This window comes from Mustela erminea, chromosome 4 (assembly GCF_009829155.1).
Source record: "Mustela erminea isolate mMusErm1 chromosome 4, mMusErm1.Pri, whole genome shotgun sequence".
Taxonomy (NCBI): domain Eukaryota; kingdom Metazoa; phylum Chordata; class Mammalia; order Carnivora; family Mustelidae; genus Mustela; species Mustela erminea.
The window spans coordinates 91,312,146-91,333,198 of NC_045617.1; the positions used below are offsets into that span (position 1 = coordinate 91,312,146).

At 38.6% G+C, this 21,053-nt stretch overlaps 1 protein-coding gene across 3 annotated transcripts in view; it reads right to left on the minus strand.

The window, feature by feature from the left end:
• The window catches only part of SUPT3H (SPT3 homolog, SAGA and STAGA complex component), a 560,098-nt gene that overhangs the window by 21,453 nt on the left and 517,592 nt on the right, over positions 1-21,053 (minus strand). The window contains exon 12 of one of the 3 annotated variants that reach the window (XM_032340151.1): positions 8,048-8,201. The exons of 1 other annotated variant lie outside the window; for it this stretch is intronic. In XM_032340151.1, the coding sequence (XP_032196042.1) occupies positions 8,130-8,201 (72 nt within the window). In that variant the 3' untranslated portion in view covers positions 8,048-8,129. Of the gene's footprint in view, positions 1-8,047; positions 8,202-21,053 lie in introns of those variants that run through there. One more of the 3 variants, XM_032340148.1, reaches the window with a different exon arrangement.

Genomic DNA, 21,053 nt, shown 5'->3' on the forward strand with positions numbered 1-21,053 from the left:
AAAAGATACCATTTAATGCAATCACTGGTTAGGATAATTTACAAAAATGATTTATGGAATACATATAATCTTCATTTCACCTGAACAGGAAACATTTGAAATCTAACTAAAAGAAAACACGCCTCAATTTCTTTTTAAGCGCTACTACCCCTCTTTGAGACCTGTCTCTCTTTTAACATTCATTATACACGATTCTGGAAAAGCTGAATGGCACAGTTAAGTATTAATAAATTTCTGAGTATTATTAACTGGGAAAAGGGGTTGGGAAAAACCAGGAGGAAATAGCCTATCCATATGAAAACAATAATCACATAGTATTTATTGTCTGGGATTGAAATGTTTCAAATACGCAAAGCAATAAAATGTCAGGAAAAGCGAAACTTCCTAATGTTAAAAAGATCATAAATTTTCCCCAAAATAAGACATACTAAAAAAAAAAGTTCAGGTGATACTTTATGTCACAGGAAAAATATACACTTAAATCTAAGTTACAGCAGCTCAAAATCTTCAGAAGGCCCAAACCATTCACCACGGGACGGAAGAGCCCGATGAAAGTTACCGTGAGAGCACAGAAAGCAACAGCTTTTTTTTTTTTTTTTTTTTTTTTTTGAGCTTGAGAATCACTTTTTAACACAAAGAAATTCACGGACCCACACATTCTATAACTTGTACTTTTGTTAACTCTTGAATGAAAAATCATATGTCATGTCAAAAAGCTACCAGGATTTCAGGATCCCTTTTAAATGAATCGAATTTTATAAAACACATGAGCACATATGTTATATTTAAAACTAGAGTGGCACCTACATGGGCAAAACATGTTTATTTAATCTACAGGTAATTTAATGTAGGTGGCCTCCTAGGCCCCTTTCAAGAATTGCACTCTCTTTCAAGAATTGCACTCTCGCACAGGTCCCTGGCTCACTGCTTGGGAATTACAGACTTCATGTTGATTTTTCAACTTTCAAAGGTGCTATTTTTTTTCTTTTTTTTACATGATGGAATGACTGAAGGACTGACTGACTGAATGAATGAATAACAGAGACAAAAACCCAGATTTTTTCATTGTAAGCTACTCTTGGGTGATAAACTGTTGCTTCCAATTCACAAAAATCTCATTATTTTCAAGCTAAATAGATCTTCATATTTGCTTTATGTTCAGTGGACATATTACTGCTGTTACCTTTAGGGAAATGTGATTGTAGAATGGCTCACTTTAAATAAACCAGTAGGTGAACTGGCACATTTTCAAAGATGTTGCTATATGTAAAAATAGCAAGTATGTCTCTAACTCCTTCCCAGGTTTGTACAGATGCAGATGGAACAAAAATGTTCCTAGGTTTAGTAGTACAACTGTGAGTGAGGCAACCTCTCTTTCTGAGGTCACTAACCCCTTCCAATAAGACTGAAGTGACAGTGACCTACTCATACAGGCTCCAAGAAGCCCCATGCCCAGAGGGCTCTGGTTTCTCTGAGACACTGCATTTGTCTTTAAGAAAAAAGCTGTGATCATCTACAGTTCATGAGATTTGAGCCAAACATGCATCAATACAAGATTAAACACATTTAACCAAACAAAAAAAAAATAATTCTGTGCTTATGTTTAAATGAATAATTTTGTTTCCACCAACCAACCAACACATGTTTACTGAATACCTAATATGTGCATGTGGGGATTTCAAGGGGGTACATGCTCAAGACTTTGCCCTCAAGAAATTCTTCATCTGGCGCAGGCTACGAGACATACAGAGAGACAATTAGCGACACCAAACAGGAAGTATAAAGAACAAGAGGGCCATAATTAGCTCAGAGGAAGCAGAAGGTAGCATGCATGGAGGCAACCTTTACGGGAAAGAGCTGGGGAAGGAGGCCACCATGAAAACCTAGGAGGGGAGGCAGATTTATTTTTCATGTTGGGAACAGCATGTCCTACATACCGTGGGGGAAACACCTTTTTTCGGAAACGAGCGCCAGCTAAGGGACGGCTTCCTTGTCCTTTAGGCTTGGCGCTGCATGGTAGACCATGGTAGAGTACCCCAACCCTCACGTCTGGTGTCATCTGGGCCCCCCTCCCTGGAACACAGGATGTTGACACCATGCTGATCTTCCCTGTGTTGCCGCATAGCTAACAAACTGCCTAAATCCGTCTGTGCTCACTGTCTCTTCGCTGGTCAGATCTATGGAAGTGTGGCCAGCCAACCCACCAGCCACACACTCCCTGCTGCTTAGGGACACCTTGGCTAAGTGACAAGAAGTGGCCAATGTGCTGGCTGGTGAACTAACTTCTTGAAGTGGTCTGAATGAAGTGAAGAAGTCAATCCATGCCATTCAGAAAACGCTGCAGGTAAGCTGGTCCGTTCCTAGCTGGGAATCCTAAGGGACCTAAGTCAGCAAGTAACTTGAACTGAGGCAGAGGAGACCTGGGGTTGAATTAGGGAAGCTGCTGACTACATATCATGCTCAGCAAGTTTCTTTCCACTTTCTTCTCTCTCCCTGTCTGCCATTCCCCCCAAGCACACACACAGAAATCCCTGGGCAGGAGAAAGAATGACTATGTCATCATTAACAAGCAAACAACTAAAAAGGGCATTTTTATAAAGTTTCAGGGGTTGTCATATGTACCTCTGTATCTGCCACTGCAAACACAAAGTACACAAGATGGGGATTATTTTATAACAGGACAAGCATACCTTACATGAAAGCATAAAACAGTAGCATAAGTAGTTAGAGCTTTCTGGAGAAATTTGATCTTCATAAAGGAGGCTTTATAAGCATGGATCTTGGATCTTTGAAGAAGATTTTCTTATAATTTGTATAGGGATTCTGAGTATGTGCATTGATCATATGTAATTATCTTTAGATTTAAAACATTATAGAGGACTTGGCATCATTCAACGTAACTATAGTCTATGGCATGTGATATGATATCCCATTATATACCTAGTACTTGGCCTTAGAGAAAGAATATTCAGTTAAAATGAAATTTTCTGGGCGCCTGGGTGGCTCAGTGGGTTAAGCCGCTGCCTTCGGCTCAGGTCATGATCTCAGGGTCCTGGGATCGAGTCCCACATCGGGCTCTCTGCTCACCAGGGAGCCTGCTTCCTCCTCTCTCTCTGCCTACTTGTGATTTCTCTCTGTCAAATAAATAAATAAAATCTTTAAAAAAAAAAATGAAATTTTCTTGTGACCAGTTTTCTGGCACTGAGAAGTGCTGCTAGGTTCAGAGCAACATTTCTCTTTAATACATTATTGGAAACCTATACTCGAGCATGCTCCATGCGGTGGAACAGTGGCGAAGGATATGGGCTTGGGGGTCAAATCGTTGGGTACAAATGCCAGCTCCACTGGCTTCCCCTCTGCTACCTGTGGGCAATGGAGGGTGGGGTGGGGGTAACAGTGCGCATCCTGTGAAGGGGCTGTGAGTATCTAATGGAAAAATTCGGACAAAGTACGTGGTACACAGGATGGCACATGGAGTGCTGTAATTATTATGTCAAACTTATTCTTAAAACGCTGGTACAACGGGGTGCCTGGGTGGCTCAGTGGGTTAAAGCCTCTGCCTTCGGCTCAGGTTATGATCCCAGGGTCCTGGGATCGAGCCCCGCATCGGGCTCTCTGCTCAGTGGGGAGCCTGCTTCCTCCTCTCTCTCTCTGACTGCCTCTCTGCCTACTTGTGATATATCTGTCAAATAAATAAATAAAAATCTTTAAAAAAATTAAAAAAACAAAAAAAAAAACCCAAAAAACGCTGGTACAACATAGCCTCATTTTGAGAGCAAGCAAAGCGTTAACCTGGTTTGAGTAAAATTAATTAAGCGATCATCTTGATTCTTGATTTTTCCCAGTATTTTTTTGATTGTCCCAATATCCCAATAAAGAATTGCCAGTAATTTTTTTCCTTTAAAAAAATGGAATAGTGAATATTAGGTGGCGATGAGCAGAAGGAGGAACATGAATATAATGCTCTATAGAGAGTTATAGTGGTTTCCAACAATGAAATATTGTATGTAGGTTTTTTGTGACTTTCTAGGAATTGATTGTTTTGCAACATGCTTCAATTGCCAAAGCTCCGATGACTTATGATGGCTTGAATATCTGATATTTTGTTCCAGAAAACAAATGCAAGTCTCATTCCTTGTGTTGGCTTTTTTTTTTTTTTTTTTTTTTTGAAGTGCTACAGTATCACTCCCAACACTGGAAACTTACTTTAAGAGATAGGACTTTTTTAAATATTTGAGTTTTGAAAGGGATCTGGCCCTTATTTGGCCATCACATTCATATCTAATTCCTGCAGGCATGGTTTTGTTGTTTAAGTTTGGCTTGATGCCCTCTGTGGAAAGCCTCTGCTTTAATGAACACAGCTCCTGGAACACTGTTAGAGTCCCGCGCCTACCTTCACCCCTCTCCCCTTTACTCTAAAAGCACGGAAAGTTTCATCTTGGATTTCGAATAAGGAAATAAAAATAAGAAAAATACATTGCTGGAGAATCAGCTTTCTGTGGGAGCCACTGCCGTGACACAGTCATTCAGCTTGATGCCCTCCTATTATTTGCAGAAGTGTTTATGTACTATGAAATGTTCAGCCAGAGCGTACCGGAAACCATAAAATATTTTATGAGATGTATACATGGTTGAAGGTAGAATTTTAAATGCAACCTGGGAAGGTTCTATCTAAATTCCAGGAGGGTAGAGGAGGGAATATTTCTCTGTAGTGATTCAGTTTTACACAAGGGGTTATATGAACTGGAAAGAAATACCTGATTTGGGAACTATATAACATTTTTTCATAAAATTAAACCTTCTAATTTCTAGACAAGTAAACTTGTCTTCTTTCAGACCAAGAATCGCCACTTATGTGTATTTGTCTTCTATGTGGTAAAAGCATTACATGTGGATTGTTTATTATTTTATAGAAACAAAGGACAAACAGCGATAAATGAAGAATTTTCCCCAGGTACAGGAATTATATACACCGTTTAAAAAATATTTGTGCTTCTGATGGTTTTTAAATAAAAACTCTTGGTTCTAAAATTGGAACATTAATTCTGAATCTTAACTATTGCAATATGTGAAGGCAGGAAGGTTAATGACATGGCCTCAAATGCCATGTTCGGAACGTCACATTCCCAATTTAGGTGAAGGGAGAAATATTTCTATTTCCTTTACCCTCAAATCTACGAGGCCCTGTCAATTTCCCATAAGAGGGGCTATTTTTACTGATTTGTTGGGTTTTACTTATTCAGATTTGATCTCCAAAACACAAGGCTACAAAAATACAGATTATTTTGTGTATTCACATTTGTTTTAGAAATGAGCCTGATGTGGTTGTTTTTGTTTCTGATAGCCTCTATCTCATGAAATCATTGTGAAGATCAGTGAAATCCCAGAGGTGAGGTTCCTGACAGAGAGTTGGTGCTCAAAGTATATTAGTTCCATCTCCCCTGCTTGCAGACCTCCTTTTTTTTTTTTTATTTTAACTGATATATAGGGGCTCCTGGGTGGCTCAGTCAGTTAAGCGTCTCCCTTTGGCTCAGGTCATGATGCCAGGGTCCTAGGATTGAGTCCCGCATTGGGTTTCTTGCTCAGCTGGGAGCCTGCTTCTCCCTCTCCCTCTGCTGCTCCCCCTGCCCTTGCTTTCTCTCTGACAAATAAAATCTTTAAAAAACAACAACAAAACAACCCAAAAAACTGATGATAACTGACATATAATACAGATTATTTAATTATACCATGTCCCTTTGAAGATTTTAATGTAACACTTATGCTTTATAATATGCCCAAACTAGTATCATTTAAAAATAAATGTAGGTTATCATCTAGGATAAACATGCCATAAAATCCCAATATGACTTGGGAGTATCTTATGCAAATCCAGTATGGTGAAGCAAAATGGTAGCCTGAGAATTAAGGGCCATGGGTGTGGTCTCTGGGCCGTCACTGCCACCGCTGAGTGACCTTGGGAATGTTAACTCTCTCCAGGCTACATACTTTCATTGGGAAAACGAATGGTTGTTTGCAATGATTTCCAAGACTCTCTTCTGCTCTAACATTTTATGATTTTACTGAACATTTTAATCTTGAGAGAGCAATTTATTGAAGTCACATTTTCTGAAATTTTCCTTCTATACAATTTTTTGTATACCCGCTGCTTAAGAAAACTTTATTTCATTTTATTTCACTGAGTTTTATTTCAAATTCAGTGTTGCTGAAAGAGTCAGAGAAAGAAGCTAAGTGTAGAAAAGAAAAAAAGAATTAAAAATATTAATATTGAGCAATTATGGGGACATCTAGGCTGGATTGGGACAGACATAAATGACCTTGTTTTATTCTAAATTCAGCTCACTGGCTTATGATGAAAAGTGAAAGGTTATTATATGGACTTACTGGGTAAAACCAGATTTTATAAATAATTACCTGTCAGACTGTTCAAGATAGACAAACATACGCCAGACCAACAAAAACACAGACCTGTCATATTTCTGAGAGAAATGTACGTTGAGTCTTCCTTCTCTGGGACTATAAGGAGATCAGGTAGAATAAAATGAAGGGGAAAAAAACCTAAACCCTGTGTTTTTTTGCCTTGTGCATACTTTAAAATGTATAATGTGGGAGAGCAGGAATTTTGATGTGAAAAATTAGCCCCTGAAAATTTTATACATCTATAAGCCTGGCAGATCGAAACCAAATACAATAAATGCTGTCGTTTTAAAAGTTAGGCTGTTTACTGCAAGCTTATAATTTTCCATGATTAGGGATGCCAAGAAAAATAAGAATGATGATAAAAAGAAAAGTTTAATCATACATTTCAACAAGCACAGATGGAACATCAAAACCCCTTGGCAATTTTTTGGTATTATATATCTGCGTTTTTTTGTTCTTGACATGAAGATTTTTTCCAGAAGGACTAACACAGAACAGGTAAATGATAGTTAACAAATGTCAACAGTATGGCACAATCATATTAATGGAGACTCACGATCATTTGGTCACAGGAGGAAAATCTTTCATGCTTCTTATTTCTGTTTTTATTAATGCTTTACAAAAGGCTCTTTCGGTTTGTGCAAAAACCACGATAAAAATAAAATTGCACAGAAGTCCTACCAAATTAAAGAAATAACTTCCTTTTTTGTAATTCAAGTTGAAGCAGGAACTGTACAATTACATCTGCTACATTTTGATTTGTTCTCAAAAGTTTGAGTTCCTCATTTAATGGAGAAAAGTACAGAAGGGTAGCTCAGCTGCTACTAGCAAGAAATTACCCAGTCCACAATCCCAGTGTAGCTGTGGGAATGCTTCAGAGGGAGAAAGCAAATCACTCAACTACTCTTAATCAACGGATTCTGATTATTTTGCTTCTAAAAGGCTCTGTGTGTGTGTGTGTGTGTGTGTGTGATGGGCCTGGGGACTGGAGGGACAGGGGATGGAGAGACGTGAAGACAGGGAAGAGGGCCTAGAGGAGGGAGAACACGCACAACAGGCAGATCCTCAGGAAGTTTGGGAAGAAGGCATGACAGATAACACGTACGCTGCAAGTGCGGGCAAGGGATGCGAAGATGGGAACAAACAGTTCATCAGATCGATTATGTCTCTGATTAGTGTGAGTTTATAAAATGACTACTGGTCTCTAAAATACGAGTAGGATATATGTAATCAGCAGATGTTGCAAAGTGAAGTTGGTTGGGACGGTGCCAGGGGAGAAGTGACTGTCCTTTTAATTTTGTTTCCTTTGTCCCAAACCTGGATTACAAAATGCATCAAATAAAACACAGACTAAACACTGCGGGGGGTGGGGCAGGAGACGGTGGTGGGGACAAGACACTGCTTTTAAGATCTGTGAGCTGAGGGCAGTAAATCCATTCCAAATTAAAATTTCAAAATTGTGTGATCTGCATTCTTGTCCACCTACACACTATCCCAAACATCCTGCCATTAATTAGCTAAACGGCCCAGCCAGTAAACAAGACGAAGCATTGAGAGGGCTGGAAAAAAGAGCTGCAGTCAGCCAGTTGATAGTCACAACAAACCAACCCACTCCTGAGGACACAGAGAAGGTAAACTTGTATTTTATTTTGTCCAAAGAGGGGAACAGAAATCACCTTAATATAACATTGCCTTTCCTGTTGTTACAGTCACAGTCCCATCAGCAGGCCAGAAAAGCCATCCCATTCCTGCGGTAGGCACTCTGTCAAAGAAAAAGAAATCTGCAATGAATTATCACATCAAGTCAAACCAGGAAAGGAGGCAAAAAAGCAAGCAGGGCTTTCTTCCTGTTTTGCAGACTCTGCTGCCTACACTGTAACTGGGTGCTGGATCTGAACATTTCTGGGGCCATCACTCTGTCTGGTAGAAAGTCAGTGTGGTTAACAAGTGGTTAGCGATTCTATTTTGGGGGGAGTGGGAGATATGCAAACTAAGAGATCCCATTTTGTTAATTGATTGGGTTTGGTTAGGTCAGAGACATGTTGTGTTGAATCTGTTTGTCCTTTATAAACATGTGTTCTTGATTGGATATGCTCAAGAATCACTTCTAATTAACTATCTTAATAGTCTATAAATTACTGACTCGTTAGAGCCTTCCCAGGCCTCATTTATAGTCTCCGTGAAAAGCTTGGAAACAGACACTAGCAGAGGCCTTTCCTCCTCGCTAAAATACAGTGATCTCTAAGGAGTTCTGTACATTGCGGACGTTACAGAAAGCTTGAATCTTACATAATTTTATGTACATACACATGTAAATATAGAATGTGTATGAATAATCATAGTGGGATAAAATACTACCATAAAAGAAAATGGGAAAATGGATACTAATGGCAATAATATGATGTACTCCAGTAAATCAAGTAAAACTGCATGATTTTTTCTTCCTGTAAGATACACTCTACAGCTCAGCACTAGAAGAGCTAGACGACACAGGGCCTCTTGTGACTTGCCTTGAGTCTCATAATGAAACCCAGAATGAAAAAGAACTAAAATCGAGGACTTAGGAAGAAAATTACCCTTTTCACCACATTTTTCATTATTTGAACTAGGACTAGTCATATCCAGAGAATTCATAACCCTCAATTAGATGGATTTTTTTCTACAATCTGTTTTCAGAAAAGCAGAAAAATGACAAAATCTCCTATTAAGGATTTTTTTCCCTTTAGGCTAATAACTTTGATGCTAGAGTTTGCATACTTCCAGTCCAATATATTTACCTTCAACAGCCACATTATAGGAAATACAGAGTAAGTTTTTATGAGTAAGATAATGCTGTGGAGGGGCCGAAGAGTTTACATCTAAAAATGGTTAAATTACATTTAAAATTACACCCAAAGAGAGAAAAGTGGAAGCAAGCTTTTCTGAAAGCTCTCTACCTACATGAGGCGAAACAAAAACGGTTTTCTGCATAACTTCCTGTTCGTCATAAAATTCAATTCCCTTCCAAACCTCTCCTCCAAACATTCAGCTTATTCAGGATGTACTACTGTTGTCAGGCTTTGGGACGCAGGCTGACATTTCAGAGGCTGGTCGTGTGGCTCTTCAGCTCATTCCAGATCAGCATTTCAAGGATGAGAAAAACAGTGGCACTTTCCACGTTTCCTCCCTCAGAGCTCTGTCTGGGGGCTCGCTCATTACCGTCAGACTTTTTGTGCTACTGGATGCTTGGATGGAAGCAAACATTCTAAGAAGGACTAGAAAAGTCCAGCTTTACCTCCTACAAGTGTGCACTGGAGAACAGCATTAGATGAGCTCCTCAGAGAGCCGCAAATAAATTGCAGGAATGGATAGTGTCTTCCCACAATCACAGGCAGGGGAGCCTCAGGTCTTGAAACAGCACCCCCCTCCGCCCCCCGACATCCCCTCACCACAGTTGCCTTAGAAAGGCTTATGCCAAAGTCATACTTTCAGGTTCTTGACCTTGATGTTTGAAATTTTACAACCACAGTGACAGCCGTTAACATAATATTGAAAGCAGGGGGATGGTTTACATGGAGATAAATGGACCTGGGAGTTGAGCTGGATTCCTTGTAAAGGTAAATGGTTGAAGTGAGTCCTGCTTGAAAAAGCAGTTTTGGCTCAAGGGAAGACGGAGTTTTGGCTAAGCACACCTGAGAAATTACGAAGTTTCATTTTTCCAGGGTGGGCATGTGAAATGGTTCTGTCGAGTATTGAAGAGGTTACTTTTCAAAGATCAATTCACCTTCACAGATGAGTTGTCACTATTGTTTGCAAAGGACTACAAGACTAGAGAGACTTCGGGTAGCCACATTTAACAAGAAAGCCAGAGTTTAGACCTGCCCCAGATTTCTGGAATAAGTGCTTCCTATTCCAATTCTAAAATAGAGAAGGGACAAATAAGCATGTGATTAGTGAAGAGCAATTTCGGCAAACCAATCCCCTGGGGTCCTCCAGCTTGAGTCACAGCTTTTTCCTTTTGATGTACAAAGGATGTATGTTGTCTGTGGAGGGTGATTATGGGAACATCCCAAATCTGGCATCCTTTCCCGAGTAAGCAACTTTAAAGGAAGATGGATGAGGACAGCTCATCTTTGTGTCAACTATGAATTTCTCTCTGTTTGTGTTGTGAATGCTGAAACTAAATTTAAACACTGCTTGGTGTGAGGGCCTTCCAGAGGCCACATTCTCTTGAACACTTTGTATCCTGCTTACTCTCTACTGTCAGATTCTATGAGTGACTCCCTGCTTCTATATCTTTACAGATACTTCTACTTAGTAAAAGCCAGGCCTTGGCAGGGAAAAGCTGGGACCACCTCCGCCACTACTAAAAATTAATCAATAACGCAGTTATCTTCAACCCAACAACCCAGCTTCTATGTGATATATACCACTTAAACTTTCTTATTTAAAAAAGCTCTGTTCTCAACTATGAGCTGCTCCTCTGTGAATTTGTTGAAATCCTTAGACATGCTAGGATCTCTAAAGTTACCAGCAAAGATACTTTTTTTTTTTCTTTCAAAGACCAACTGCAGTTCATAGGCTTTTTGTTTCTCTTAAATTGAGGATCAAATTAGCTCCCAATTTTACACATTCATATATTCATTCAGTTCCAAATTACGGCCTACTACCAGAATGTCGATCTAACTGGAGGAGCTGACACATATTCTCCCTATAGCATTATAGGCACTGATAGGTAGAAATTAACTCATAAGTTTTCACTTTTGAAATATGTTTTTTTTTTCTTATCTGCATATAGACAAGCTAGAGAAAAAATTTAAATCCTAAATGGGTTTGTTGCTTCTTTTTTGTGGGCCATGATAAATCGTAGATTTTAAGGAATAGAAATCAATATTAAAAAGCAGAGGATTAATATTTAAACAAAAGGTAAACACACTACAAAACACGACCTATGTTATTTGTACCATTAGCTTGATTACTAAGGGTTTAACTATAGATAAAACTACCCCTTCCATCAGTTTGGATTTATACTTATTCTCCACTACTAGCTTTCCTGATTCTTTTCCACTTTCTCAAACAAATAAAATAAAACAAAAATTTCACTGTAGGGACTGATATTGGCAAGATGGCTGGCTAGGTGGTCCCAAAGCTTGTCTCCCCACAAAAACGGTGAATAAACAACTATAAACAGACAAACCAGCTCTGGGAAAGCTTGAGACTATAACTAAGAAGCAGCAGAAGCCCTGCAGGGCTCAAACACTGAGCACAGCCTCATAGAAAAGTCTAAGAAGCATTTAACCTGCTTCATTCCATCTCCCAGCCCAGAGAAGCTCAGTGCAAAGAGGAACCCCTTTGGAGGGATTAGACCTGATGGGAAAAGGAGAGGAGCATCACTTCCATGGCCACCTGTAGACTTTGCCACTGAGCACTCCCAGTCTGCACCAACACTGAGTGTCTCCTCACTGCTGTGTCTCCTCACAGGGACTTACTGGAGTTACTGTTGTGGTGAGACTGCTGTGGTTGATGCTGTGCCCCACTCTCTGGGACTGGGATGCCACAGCACCTTGCCATTTGTGAAACTAGAAGTGCCATTGCTTTTTATGCCCTGCCTTCAGGGTTCTAAGTCATAGCTTTGATCAGCCATCACTGGGGCTGACCTGCTGCTTTTCTGTGACTGATCCCTGGAGTCACAAGCTGTGGCTTTGACCTGCCATTACTAGGTTGTGATGCTGCTGTTGTTGCTCTCTGTTCCACCCTCTGGGTTCTAAGCCATGGCACTGACTTGCCATGAGTGGGTTGTAATGCTACAGCTCTGTGCCATGCCCCTTGTGCCTTGAGTCACAGCTTTGACCCTCCATCCCCAGGGCATGCTGCTGCTATACCCCTCATCCTGGGCCCAAGTCACTGCTGTACCTTGTCATCCCAGAACCTGTGCCACTGCTGTGTGGACCCCATCGTGGGGTCCAAATCACTGTGGTGATCCCCAGAGTCTCTGATTCTAGTTCCTTGGAGATCTGCCCATGCATGCTCATCAGACATTTGAACTACCATCAAAACAAGTGCATCTGGGCCCCAGGACCCCTGGTTTCACTGCTGTACTGGGTGCCAGTTCACCAGACCTGGTACCAAGAGGCATTCCCCTTGGATAGAACTCCCTGCCACAGGGGAAAAAAAAGAGAATAGCAAGACCCCATCAGTCTCTTCCACCTAGAACCCCAACAGCCTTAGTCACTGTTGCTGCTTATAGGATCTCCACAGTCTTGGTCAAAGAAGAACCCCATAGTCTTTGTCAATGTTGATCTCAGTTGATGTAGGTGTACAGATTATGTTGTGTGCCCTCTCCAGACCCAGAGACACAGTACCCTATTCAGCCAGAACCCTCAGAGCCACTTTCTGTTGAGTCTTTCCCCACCAAAATCAATCTAAAAGGCTGGAGGAGGTGACTCCTCTCTCAAATGAGCAAACATTAATGCAAAGGCACAGAGATGTGAAATAAGGAAACACAACACTACCAAAGGTGCTTGATAGTTTTCAAGTTATTAACCCCAAATAAATGGAGATCTGTGAGTTACCTGAAAAAGATTTCAAAACAATTATTTTAAGGAAGGGCAGTGAGGTTTGAGAGTACACAAAGAACAATATGAACTTAGGAAAATAATGCAACAATAAAATGAGGGGTTCAAACAAGAGAAATCATAAAAACATTTTGGAGGTGAAGTATACAGTCAATGAAATGAAAAAAAAAATGCAACAGAGAGTTTCATTAACAGGCTCAAACAAGCAGAAGAAAGAATTTGTGAACTTGAAGACAGATCTTTTAATATTATCCATATGGAGCAGAAAAAATAAATAAAAATGAAAAAAAAAATAAAGAAAGCCTGTGTGAATTATGGAACCCCATTAAATAAAACAATATTCATGTTATAGGAGTCCTAGATAGAGAAGAGAGGGGGAAGGGATCAAAAAATGTAAAGAAATAATGGCTGATAACTTCCAAACTCTGGGGAGAGATGGGTAGCCAGACACATGAAACTTAAAGATCCCCAGATTCAACCCAAAGAGATCTTTACTGAGACAACATAATCAAACTCATGAATATCAAAGATAAAGAGAGAATTCGGAAAGCAGCAAGAGTTTAAAAAAGAATCATCACATACAAGGGAACCCTGGTAAGGCTATCAGCAGATTTCTCAGAAGAAATCATTCAGACCAGGATACACTGGGATAATATACTCAAGTAGTCAAAGAAAATAAAATGCCGATCAAGAATACTTAACCCAGGGGTAGAGTTAAGACTTTTCCAGACAAATAAAAGCTAAAGGAATTGGTCAACACTAGACCTGCTTTACAAGAAATGCTAAAGAGAGTTCCTTAAGATGAACAAATGAGTGCTAATTAGTAACATGGAAACATGGAAGTATTAAAATCACTGATGTAGGTGAATATACAGACAAATTCAATATACTCAATATTGCAATGGTGGCATGGAACTCACTAGACACTAGTATATAAATTAAAAGACAAAAGTGTTAAATATAACTATAGCTACAATAATTTGTTAATGGTTTTACAATATGAAGAAATGTAAATTGTGACATCAACATACAACTGGGAGGCAAGTAAATGTGTAGAATTTTTTCAGGCAATGGGAGTTAGGTTGTTTTCAACTTAAAACAGACTGTTACAAGGTTTACTATGAAAGCCTCATGATGATCACAAAGAAAAACTTATACAAAATACACAAATGATGAGAAAAGAATCAAAGCATACCATCTTAAAAAAATAATCAATTTTCAAAGAAAGACCGCAAGAGAGGAAGAACCAAAGACTACAAAACAATCAGAAAACATTTAACAAAATGACAACAGTAAGTCCTTACCTTTCAATAATTACTTTAAATGTAAATGGTTTAAATTTTTCAATCAAAAGACACAGAGTGCTTGAACGGATTTTAAAAAAAGATCCAACTATATGGTGCCTATAAGAGACTCACTTAAGCTTTAAAGACATTCATGGGCTGAAAATGAAAGAAATGCAAATGGAAAGAAAAAAGGATAGTGGTAACTATTCTTATAACAGAAAAAAATGAACTTTAGGTCAAAGGCTGTAACAAGAGATAAGGAAGGTTGTTCGGTAGTGGGGGCAATTAATCAAGAGGCTGTAATAATCATAAATGTATATGCACCCAATATCAGAACACCTAAACATATTAAATGATTATTAACAGATCTGGAGGCAAAAACACACTGATGCAAAAATAGGAGGAAATGGACTTCAATATCCCACTTTCACAATGGGCAGATCATCCACACCTAATATCATTAAGGAAAGAGTGGACTTGACCTACACTTTAGAACAGATGGACTTAACAGACATATATAGAACAGTTCATCCAACAGCAGAACAATAAAAAATATTCTCAAGTGCACACAGAACATTCTCCAGGACAGATCATATGTTATGTTATAAACTAAGCTTAAAAAATTTAAGAAGATTGAAATCTTATCGAGTATCTTTTCTGGGCACAATGGTATGAAACCAGAAATCAGTAACAGAAGGAAATTTGGAAAACTCACAAATAAATAGAAAATAAACAATGCATTTCTGAATAGTCAATGGGTCAAAGAAGAAATCAAAAGGGAAATAAAGTATCTTGAGACAAACCAAAAAGGAAACATAACATACCAAAACTTATGGAATGTAGCAAATGCAGATCTGATAGAGAAGTTCATAGCAGTAAATGTCTGTACTCAGAAAAAAAGAAAGATTCAAAATAAAAAATATAGGGACACCTGGGTGGCTCAGTAGGTTAAGCCTATGCCTTCAGCTCAGGTCAGGATCTCAGAGTCTGAGATCTTTTTTTTTTTTTTTAACATGACTCCTAATCTTGCGTTGCAGGATTTTTTGCATCCGTTTTTGTTTGTTTGTTTGTTTGATTTTTAAAGAATTTATTTATTTATTTGACAGAGAGAGACCACAAGTATGCAGAGAGGCAGGCAGAGAGAGAGGGGAGGAAGCAGGCTCCCCGCTGAGCAGAGAGCCCGACGTGGGACTCGATTCCAGGATCCTGGGATCATGACCCGAGCCGAAGGCAGTGGCTTAACCCACTGAGCCACCCAGGCGCCCCTCAAATAAATAAATCTCAAAAAAATATATAACCTTATACTTCTTAGAACTAGAGAGAGAAGAACAAACTGAGCCCAAAGTTAGCAGAAGGAAGGAAATAATAAAAATAACAGCAGAAATAAAGGAATAGGAAAACAGTAGATAAGATCAACAACTAAGAGATGGTTTTCTGAAGAAAAAACTGACAAACCTTCAGCTAGACTAAAAAAAAAAGTGAGATGACTCAAATAAAATTACAGATAAAAGAAGAGACATTATAACATATCTCACAGACATTCAAAGGATCATCAGTGCCACTATGAAAATATGCAAACAAATCCGGTAACTCAGAAGACATGAATAAATTCTTAGAAAACTGCTAAGAAAACTTAGAAAACTGCTAAAACACTTACCAAGACTGAAAAGCAGCAATGTCCACAATAGCCAAACTATGGAAAGGCTAGACATCCACTGACAGATGAATGGACAAAGAAGATTACACACACACACACACACACACACACTCTCTCTCTCTCTCTCTCTCACATACACAATGGAATATTATTCAGTCATCAAAAATAAGAAATCTTGGGGCGCCTGGGAGGCTCAGTGGGTTAAGGCCTCTCCTTCAACTCAGGTCATGATTCTGGGGTCCTGGGATCGAGCCCCACATTGGACTCTCTGCTCAGCAGGGAGCCTGCTTCCTCCTCTCTCTCTGCCTGCCTCTCTGCCTGCTTGTAAACTCTATCAAATAAATAAATAAAATCTTAAAAATTTTTTTAAATTTATTTGTTCTTCAGATTTATTTAGGTATAAGTGACAAAATTTTTTAAAATTTAATTTCTTTTCAGTGTAACAGAATTCATTGTTTATGTACCACACCCAGTGCTCCATGCAATACGTGCCCTCCATAATACCCACCACCAGGCTCCCCCAACCTCCCACCACCTGCCCCTTCTAAACCCTCAGATTGTTTTTCAGATTCCATAGTCTCTCTTGGTTCATCTCCCCCTCCAATTTCCCTCAACTCCCTTCTATCCATCTCCCCCTGTCCTCAGTGTTATTTGTTATGCTCCACAAATAAGTGAAACCATATGATAATTGACTCTCTCTGCTTGACTCTTGCCATTTGCAATAATGTGGATGGAACTAGAGGGTATTATGCTAAGCAAAAAATTCAATCAGAGACAGACAATTATCATACGATCTCAATGACTTGTGGAATTAAAGAAACAAAACAGAGGACCATAGGGGAAGAGAGGAAAACAATAAAACAAGATGAAATCAGAGAGGAGACAAAACATAAGAGACTCTTAAACATAGGAAACAAACTGAGGGTTGCTGGAGGGAAGGTAGGTAGAGAGGGATGGGGTAACTAGGTGATGGACATTAATGACGACACATAACGTAATGAACATTGGGTGTTATGTAAGACTGATAAATCACTGAACTCTACCTCTGAAAGTAATAGTACATTATATGTTAATTAATTGAATTTAAGTAAAAATTAAAAAATACAAAAAAGATGAATATAAAATCTGAACAGACCAATAACAAGCAGAGAGACTGAATCAGTTATAGAAAATCTTCCAACAAATAAAATCCCAGGACCTTCAGAAGACTTCACTGATGAATTCTACCAAATGTTTAAAAAAGAATTAATACCAATCTTTCTCAAACACCCAAAAACTGAAGAGGAGGAAACACTTTAAAACTCACTTTACAGGCAAGCCTTATCTTCATATGAAAGCCAAACAAGGGCAGTATAAGAAAAGAAAATTACAGTCTAAGACTTTGGTCACCAATTCCAATGTGGTTTTTCTTCCACACCAACAAGCAATTCTTGGACACCAGTTCAGTGTCCTATAATTCAACTTAATTCTGACAAATCTATCTACAGAGAGCATCAGACCCCACAGGTTAAGGACTCAGTCCTACAAAACTGCTGCTTCCCTGCCCCCCACGTGGTAGATGCCAATCATAAGTCCAGGTTACCATCTGTGTTTCTGACTGACCAGCTGTAGACTTGAGGGTCTGATTAATTTGCCAAAGTGGCTCACAGAACTTAGAGGAACATTTTACTCATAAGATTACTGGTTTATTACAAAAGTATATAATTCGGAACAGTCAGATGAAACAGATGCATTAGGACAAGGTACGAGGTTAGGGTATGGAGCTTCCATGCCTTCTCTGAGTGTGCCACTCACCCTGAATCTCCATCTGTTCACCAACATGGAAGCTCTCTGAACCCCAACTTTTTTTTAAATGGACTTTGTTACATAAACAAGATTGATTAACTCTATGGCCACTGGTAACCAAACTTAATCTCCAGGCTCTCCTCCCTCTCGGGAGGTTGGGGAGTAGGATGGAAAGATCAAACCCCTAATCACATGATTGGCTCCACTGGTAACCAGCCTCCATCCTTAGGTGTACTCTAGAGGTCACCTCACTGACATAACAAGAGATACCTGTACAGCCCATGAGAAATTCCAAAGGCTTTAGGAGCTCTGTCCCAAAAACAGGGATAAAGATCAAATACATATTTCTTTTTTTTAAATTAAATTTATTTATTTTCAGCATAATAGTATTCATTATTTTTTCACCACACCCAGTGCTCCATGCAATCCGTGCCCTCTATAATACCCACCACCTGGTACCCCAACCTCCCACTCCCCTGCCACTTCAAACCCCTCAGATTGTTTTTCAGAGGCCATAGTCTCTCATAAATCACAGTATCACACGGGCCATGTCCCTGCTAAACACAGATGCAAAAATCCTGAGCAACCTACTAGCAAATCAAATTCAGTAGCACACTAGAAGGATTATACATCATGATCAAGTGAAGTTTTATCTCTGAGATACAAGGGTGATTAAACATACATAAATCAGTAAACATGGCATACTACATTAATAGAATAAACAGTAAAAACCATATGACCATTTCAGTAGGTACAGAAAAAAGCATTTGACCAAAGTCAACATCCTTTCATAATAAAAACTCTCAACACATTATATTTATTAAGAACATGCCTCAACATAATAGAGGCCATTTATGACAAACCCAAAGCTAACATCATGCTTTGTGAAAAGTTAAAAGCATTTCCTCTAAGATTGGGAACAAGACAGTAGTGCAAGTAGTAGAAGTCCTAGCCATAGCATTTAGACAAGAAAAAAAAAATGCCACTTAATTCAGAGAGGAAAAAGTAAAATTATCTCTGTTTGCAGATGGCATAAACTTAAAAAAATTAACATATAGTATATTATTTGCTTCAGGGGTACAGTCTGTGATTCATGTCTTACACAATTCACAGCATTCACCATAGCACATACCCTCCCAATGTCCACCACCCAGCTGCCCCATCCCTCACACCCCCTTCCACTCCAGCAACCCTCAGTTTGTTTTCTGAGATTAAGAGTCTCTTATGGTTTGTCTCCCTCTCTGGTTTCATCTTGTTTCATTTTTTCCTCCCTTCGCCTATGATCCTCTGTCTTGTTTCTCAAATTCCTCATATCGGTGAGATCATATGATAATTGTCTTTCTCTGATTGACTTATTTTGCTTAGCATAATACCCTCTAGCTCCATGCATGTCCTTGTAAATGGCAAGATTTTGTTTTTTTTTTTTTGATGGCTGCATAATATTCTGCAGATGGTATAATCTTATACATAGAAAGCCCTAAAGATGTCAGCAAAAAAAAAAAAAAATAAAAAATGTAGAACTATATATTAATTCACTAACACAGGATATAATATCAACTGCAAAAATCAGTTGTGTTTCTTTACACAAACCATAAACTATCTCAAAGGGAAACTGAGAAAGCAATCCCATCTACAATAGGATCAAACACAATAAAGTCATTGGGAAAAAAATTAACCAAGGAGATGAAAGATCTCTACCCTCAAAACCATAAAACACTGGTAAAGAAGTTGAGGAAGACACAAATAAATGGAAAGATATCCTGAATCTGTGGGCTGGGAGAATTAGTATTGTTAAAATGTCTGTTACTACCCCAAGCAATCTACAGATTCAATCCTATCCTATCATATCCTATTCAAAATTCCAATGCTGCCACCCTTTTTTTTTTTTTTTTTTTTTTTTACAGAAATAGAAAATACAAACCCAAGGATGGAACACAAAAAATCCTGAATAACAAAAGCTATCTTGAGACAAAAGAACAAAACTGTATGTATCACATTTTCTGATTTCAAACTATGTTCAAAGCTATAGTAATCAGAACAGTATGGTACTGGCATAAAAACAGATACAGATAAATGGAACAGAATAGAGAACCCTGAAATAAACCTACATGTATATGGTCAATTAATTTTTGACAAAGGAGCCAGGAATATACTAGGGAAAGGACATTTTATCAAATAAATGGACAGCCACATGCAAAAGAATAAAACTAGACCTGTATTTTACACCTTATACAAAATCAGACACAAAAACCAATTCAACCTGGATTAAAAAGTGTGAATGTAAGACCTGAAACTGCAAAGGTCCTAGAAGTAAACACAGGGAGTAAGATCCTTGACACTGGTATTGGAAATAATTTCTTGAATCAGACACCAAAAGCAAAGGCAACAAAAACTAAAATAAACAAGCAGACTACATTAAAAGGATGAGTTTCCGCATAGCAAAGGAAACAATAAATTGTAAAGGCAACCTACAGAATGGAAGGAAATATTTGCAAATCATATATTTTAGGAGTTCATACCCAAAATATAAAAAGAACTCATATAATTTAACAGCAAAATAGCAAATAATCTAATTAAAAATAGGCAAAGGACCTGAATAGACATTGTTCAAGGAAAACATACAAATAGCCAAGGGGTACATGAAAAGGTACCCAACGTCACTAATCATCAGGAAAATGAAAATCATAGATACAATGAAATATCCCCTTTTACCATTTAGGATGGCTATTAACAAAAAGGTAAGAGATAACTAACACTGGTGAGGATGTGGAGAAAAGAAAACCCTTACACACTGTTGGTGTGTATATAATACACTACAGTCATAGAAATCAGTGTGACAGCTGTTCAAAATATTAAAAATAAAATTATGATAGTCATGACTCAGCAATCCCATTTTTTCCCTATCCCAATTTTGATAGGATATGATAGGATAGGATTTCATTTCTCATATCCTAAGGGAAATGAAATCAGTATCTTTTATTTTTTAAAAAATTTTATTTATTTACTTGACAGAGAGAGATCACAAGTAGGCAGAGAGGCAGGCAGAGAGAGAGGAAGGGAAGCAGGCCCCCTGCTGAGCAGAGAGCCTGATGTGGGACTCGATCCCAGGACCCTGAGATCATGACCTGAGCCGAAGGCAGCAGCTTAACCCACTGAGCCACCCAGGTGCCCATGAAATCAGTATCTTAAAGAGATATCTGTACCTCTATGTTTACTGCAGCATTCTTGACAATAGCTAAGCTACGGAAACAACTTAAATGTTCTCTGATGGATGAATGCTTCAAGAATATATATATATGGTATATATATACATACATACACATATATGTGTATATATAAAGAATATATATT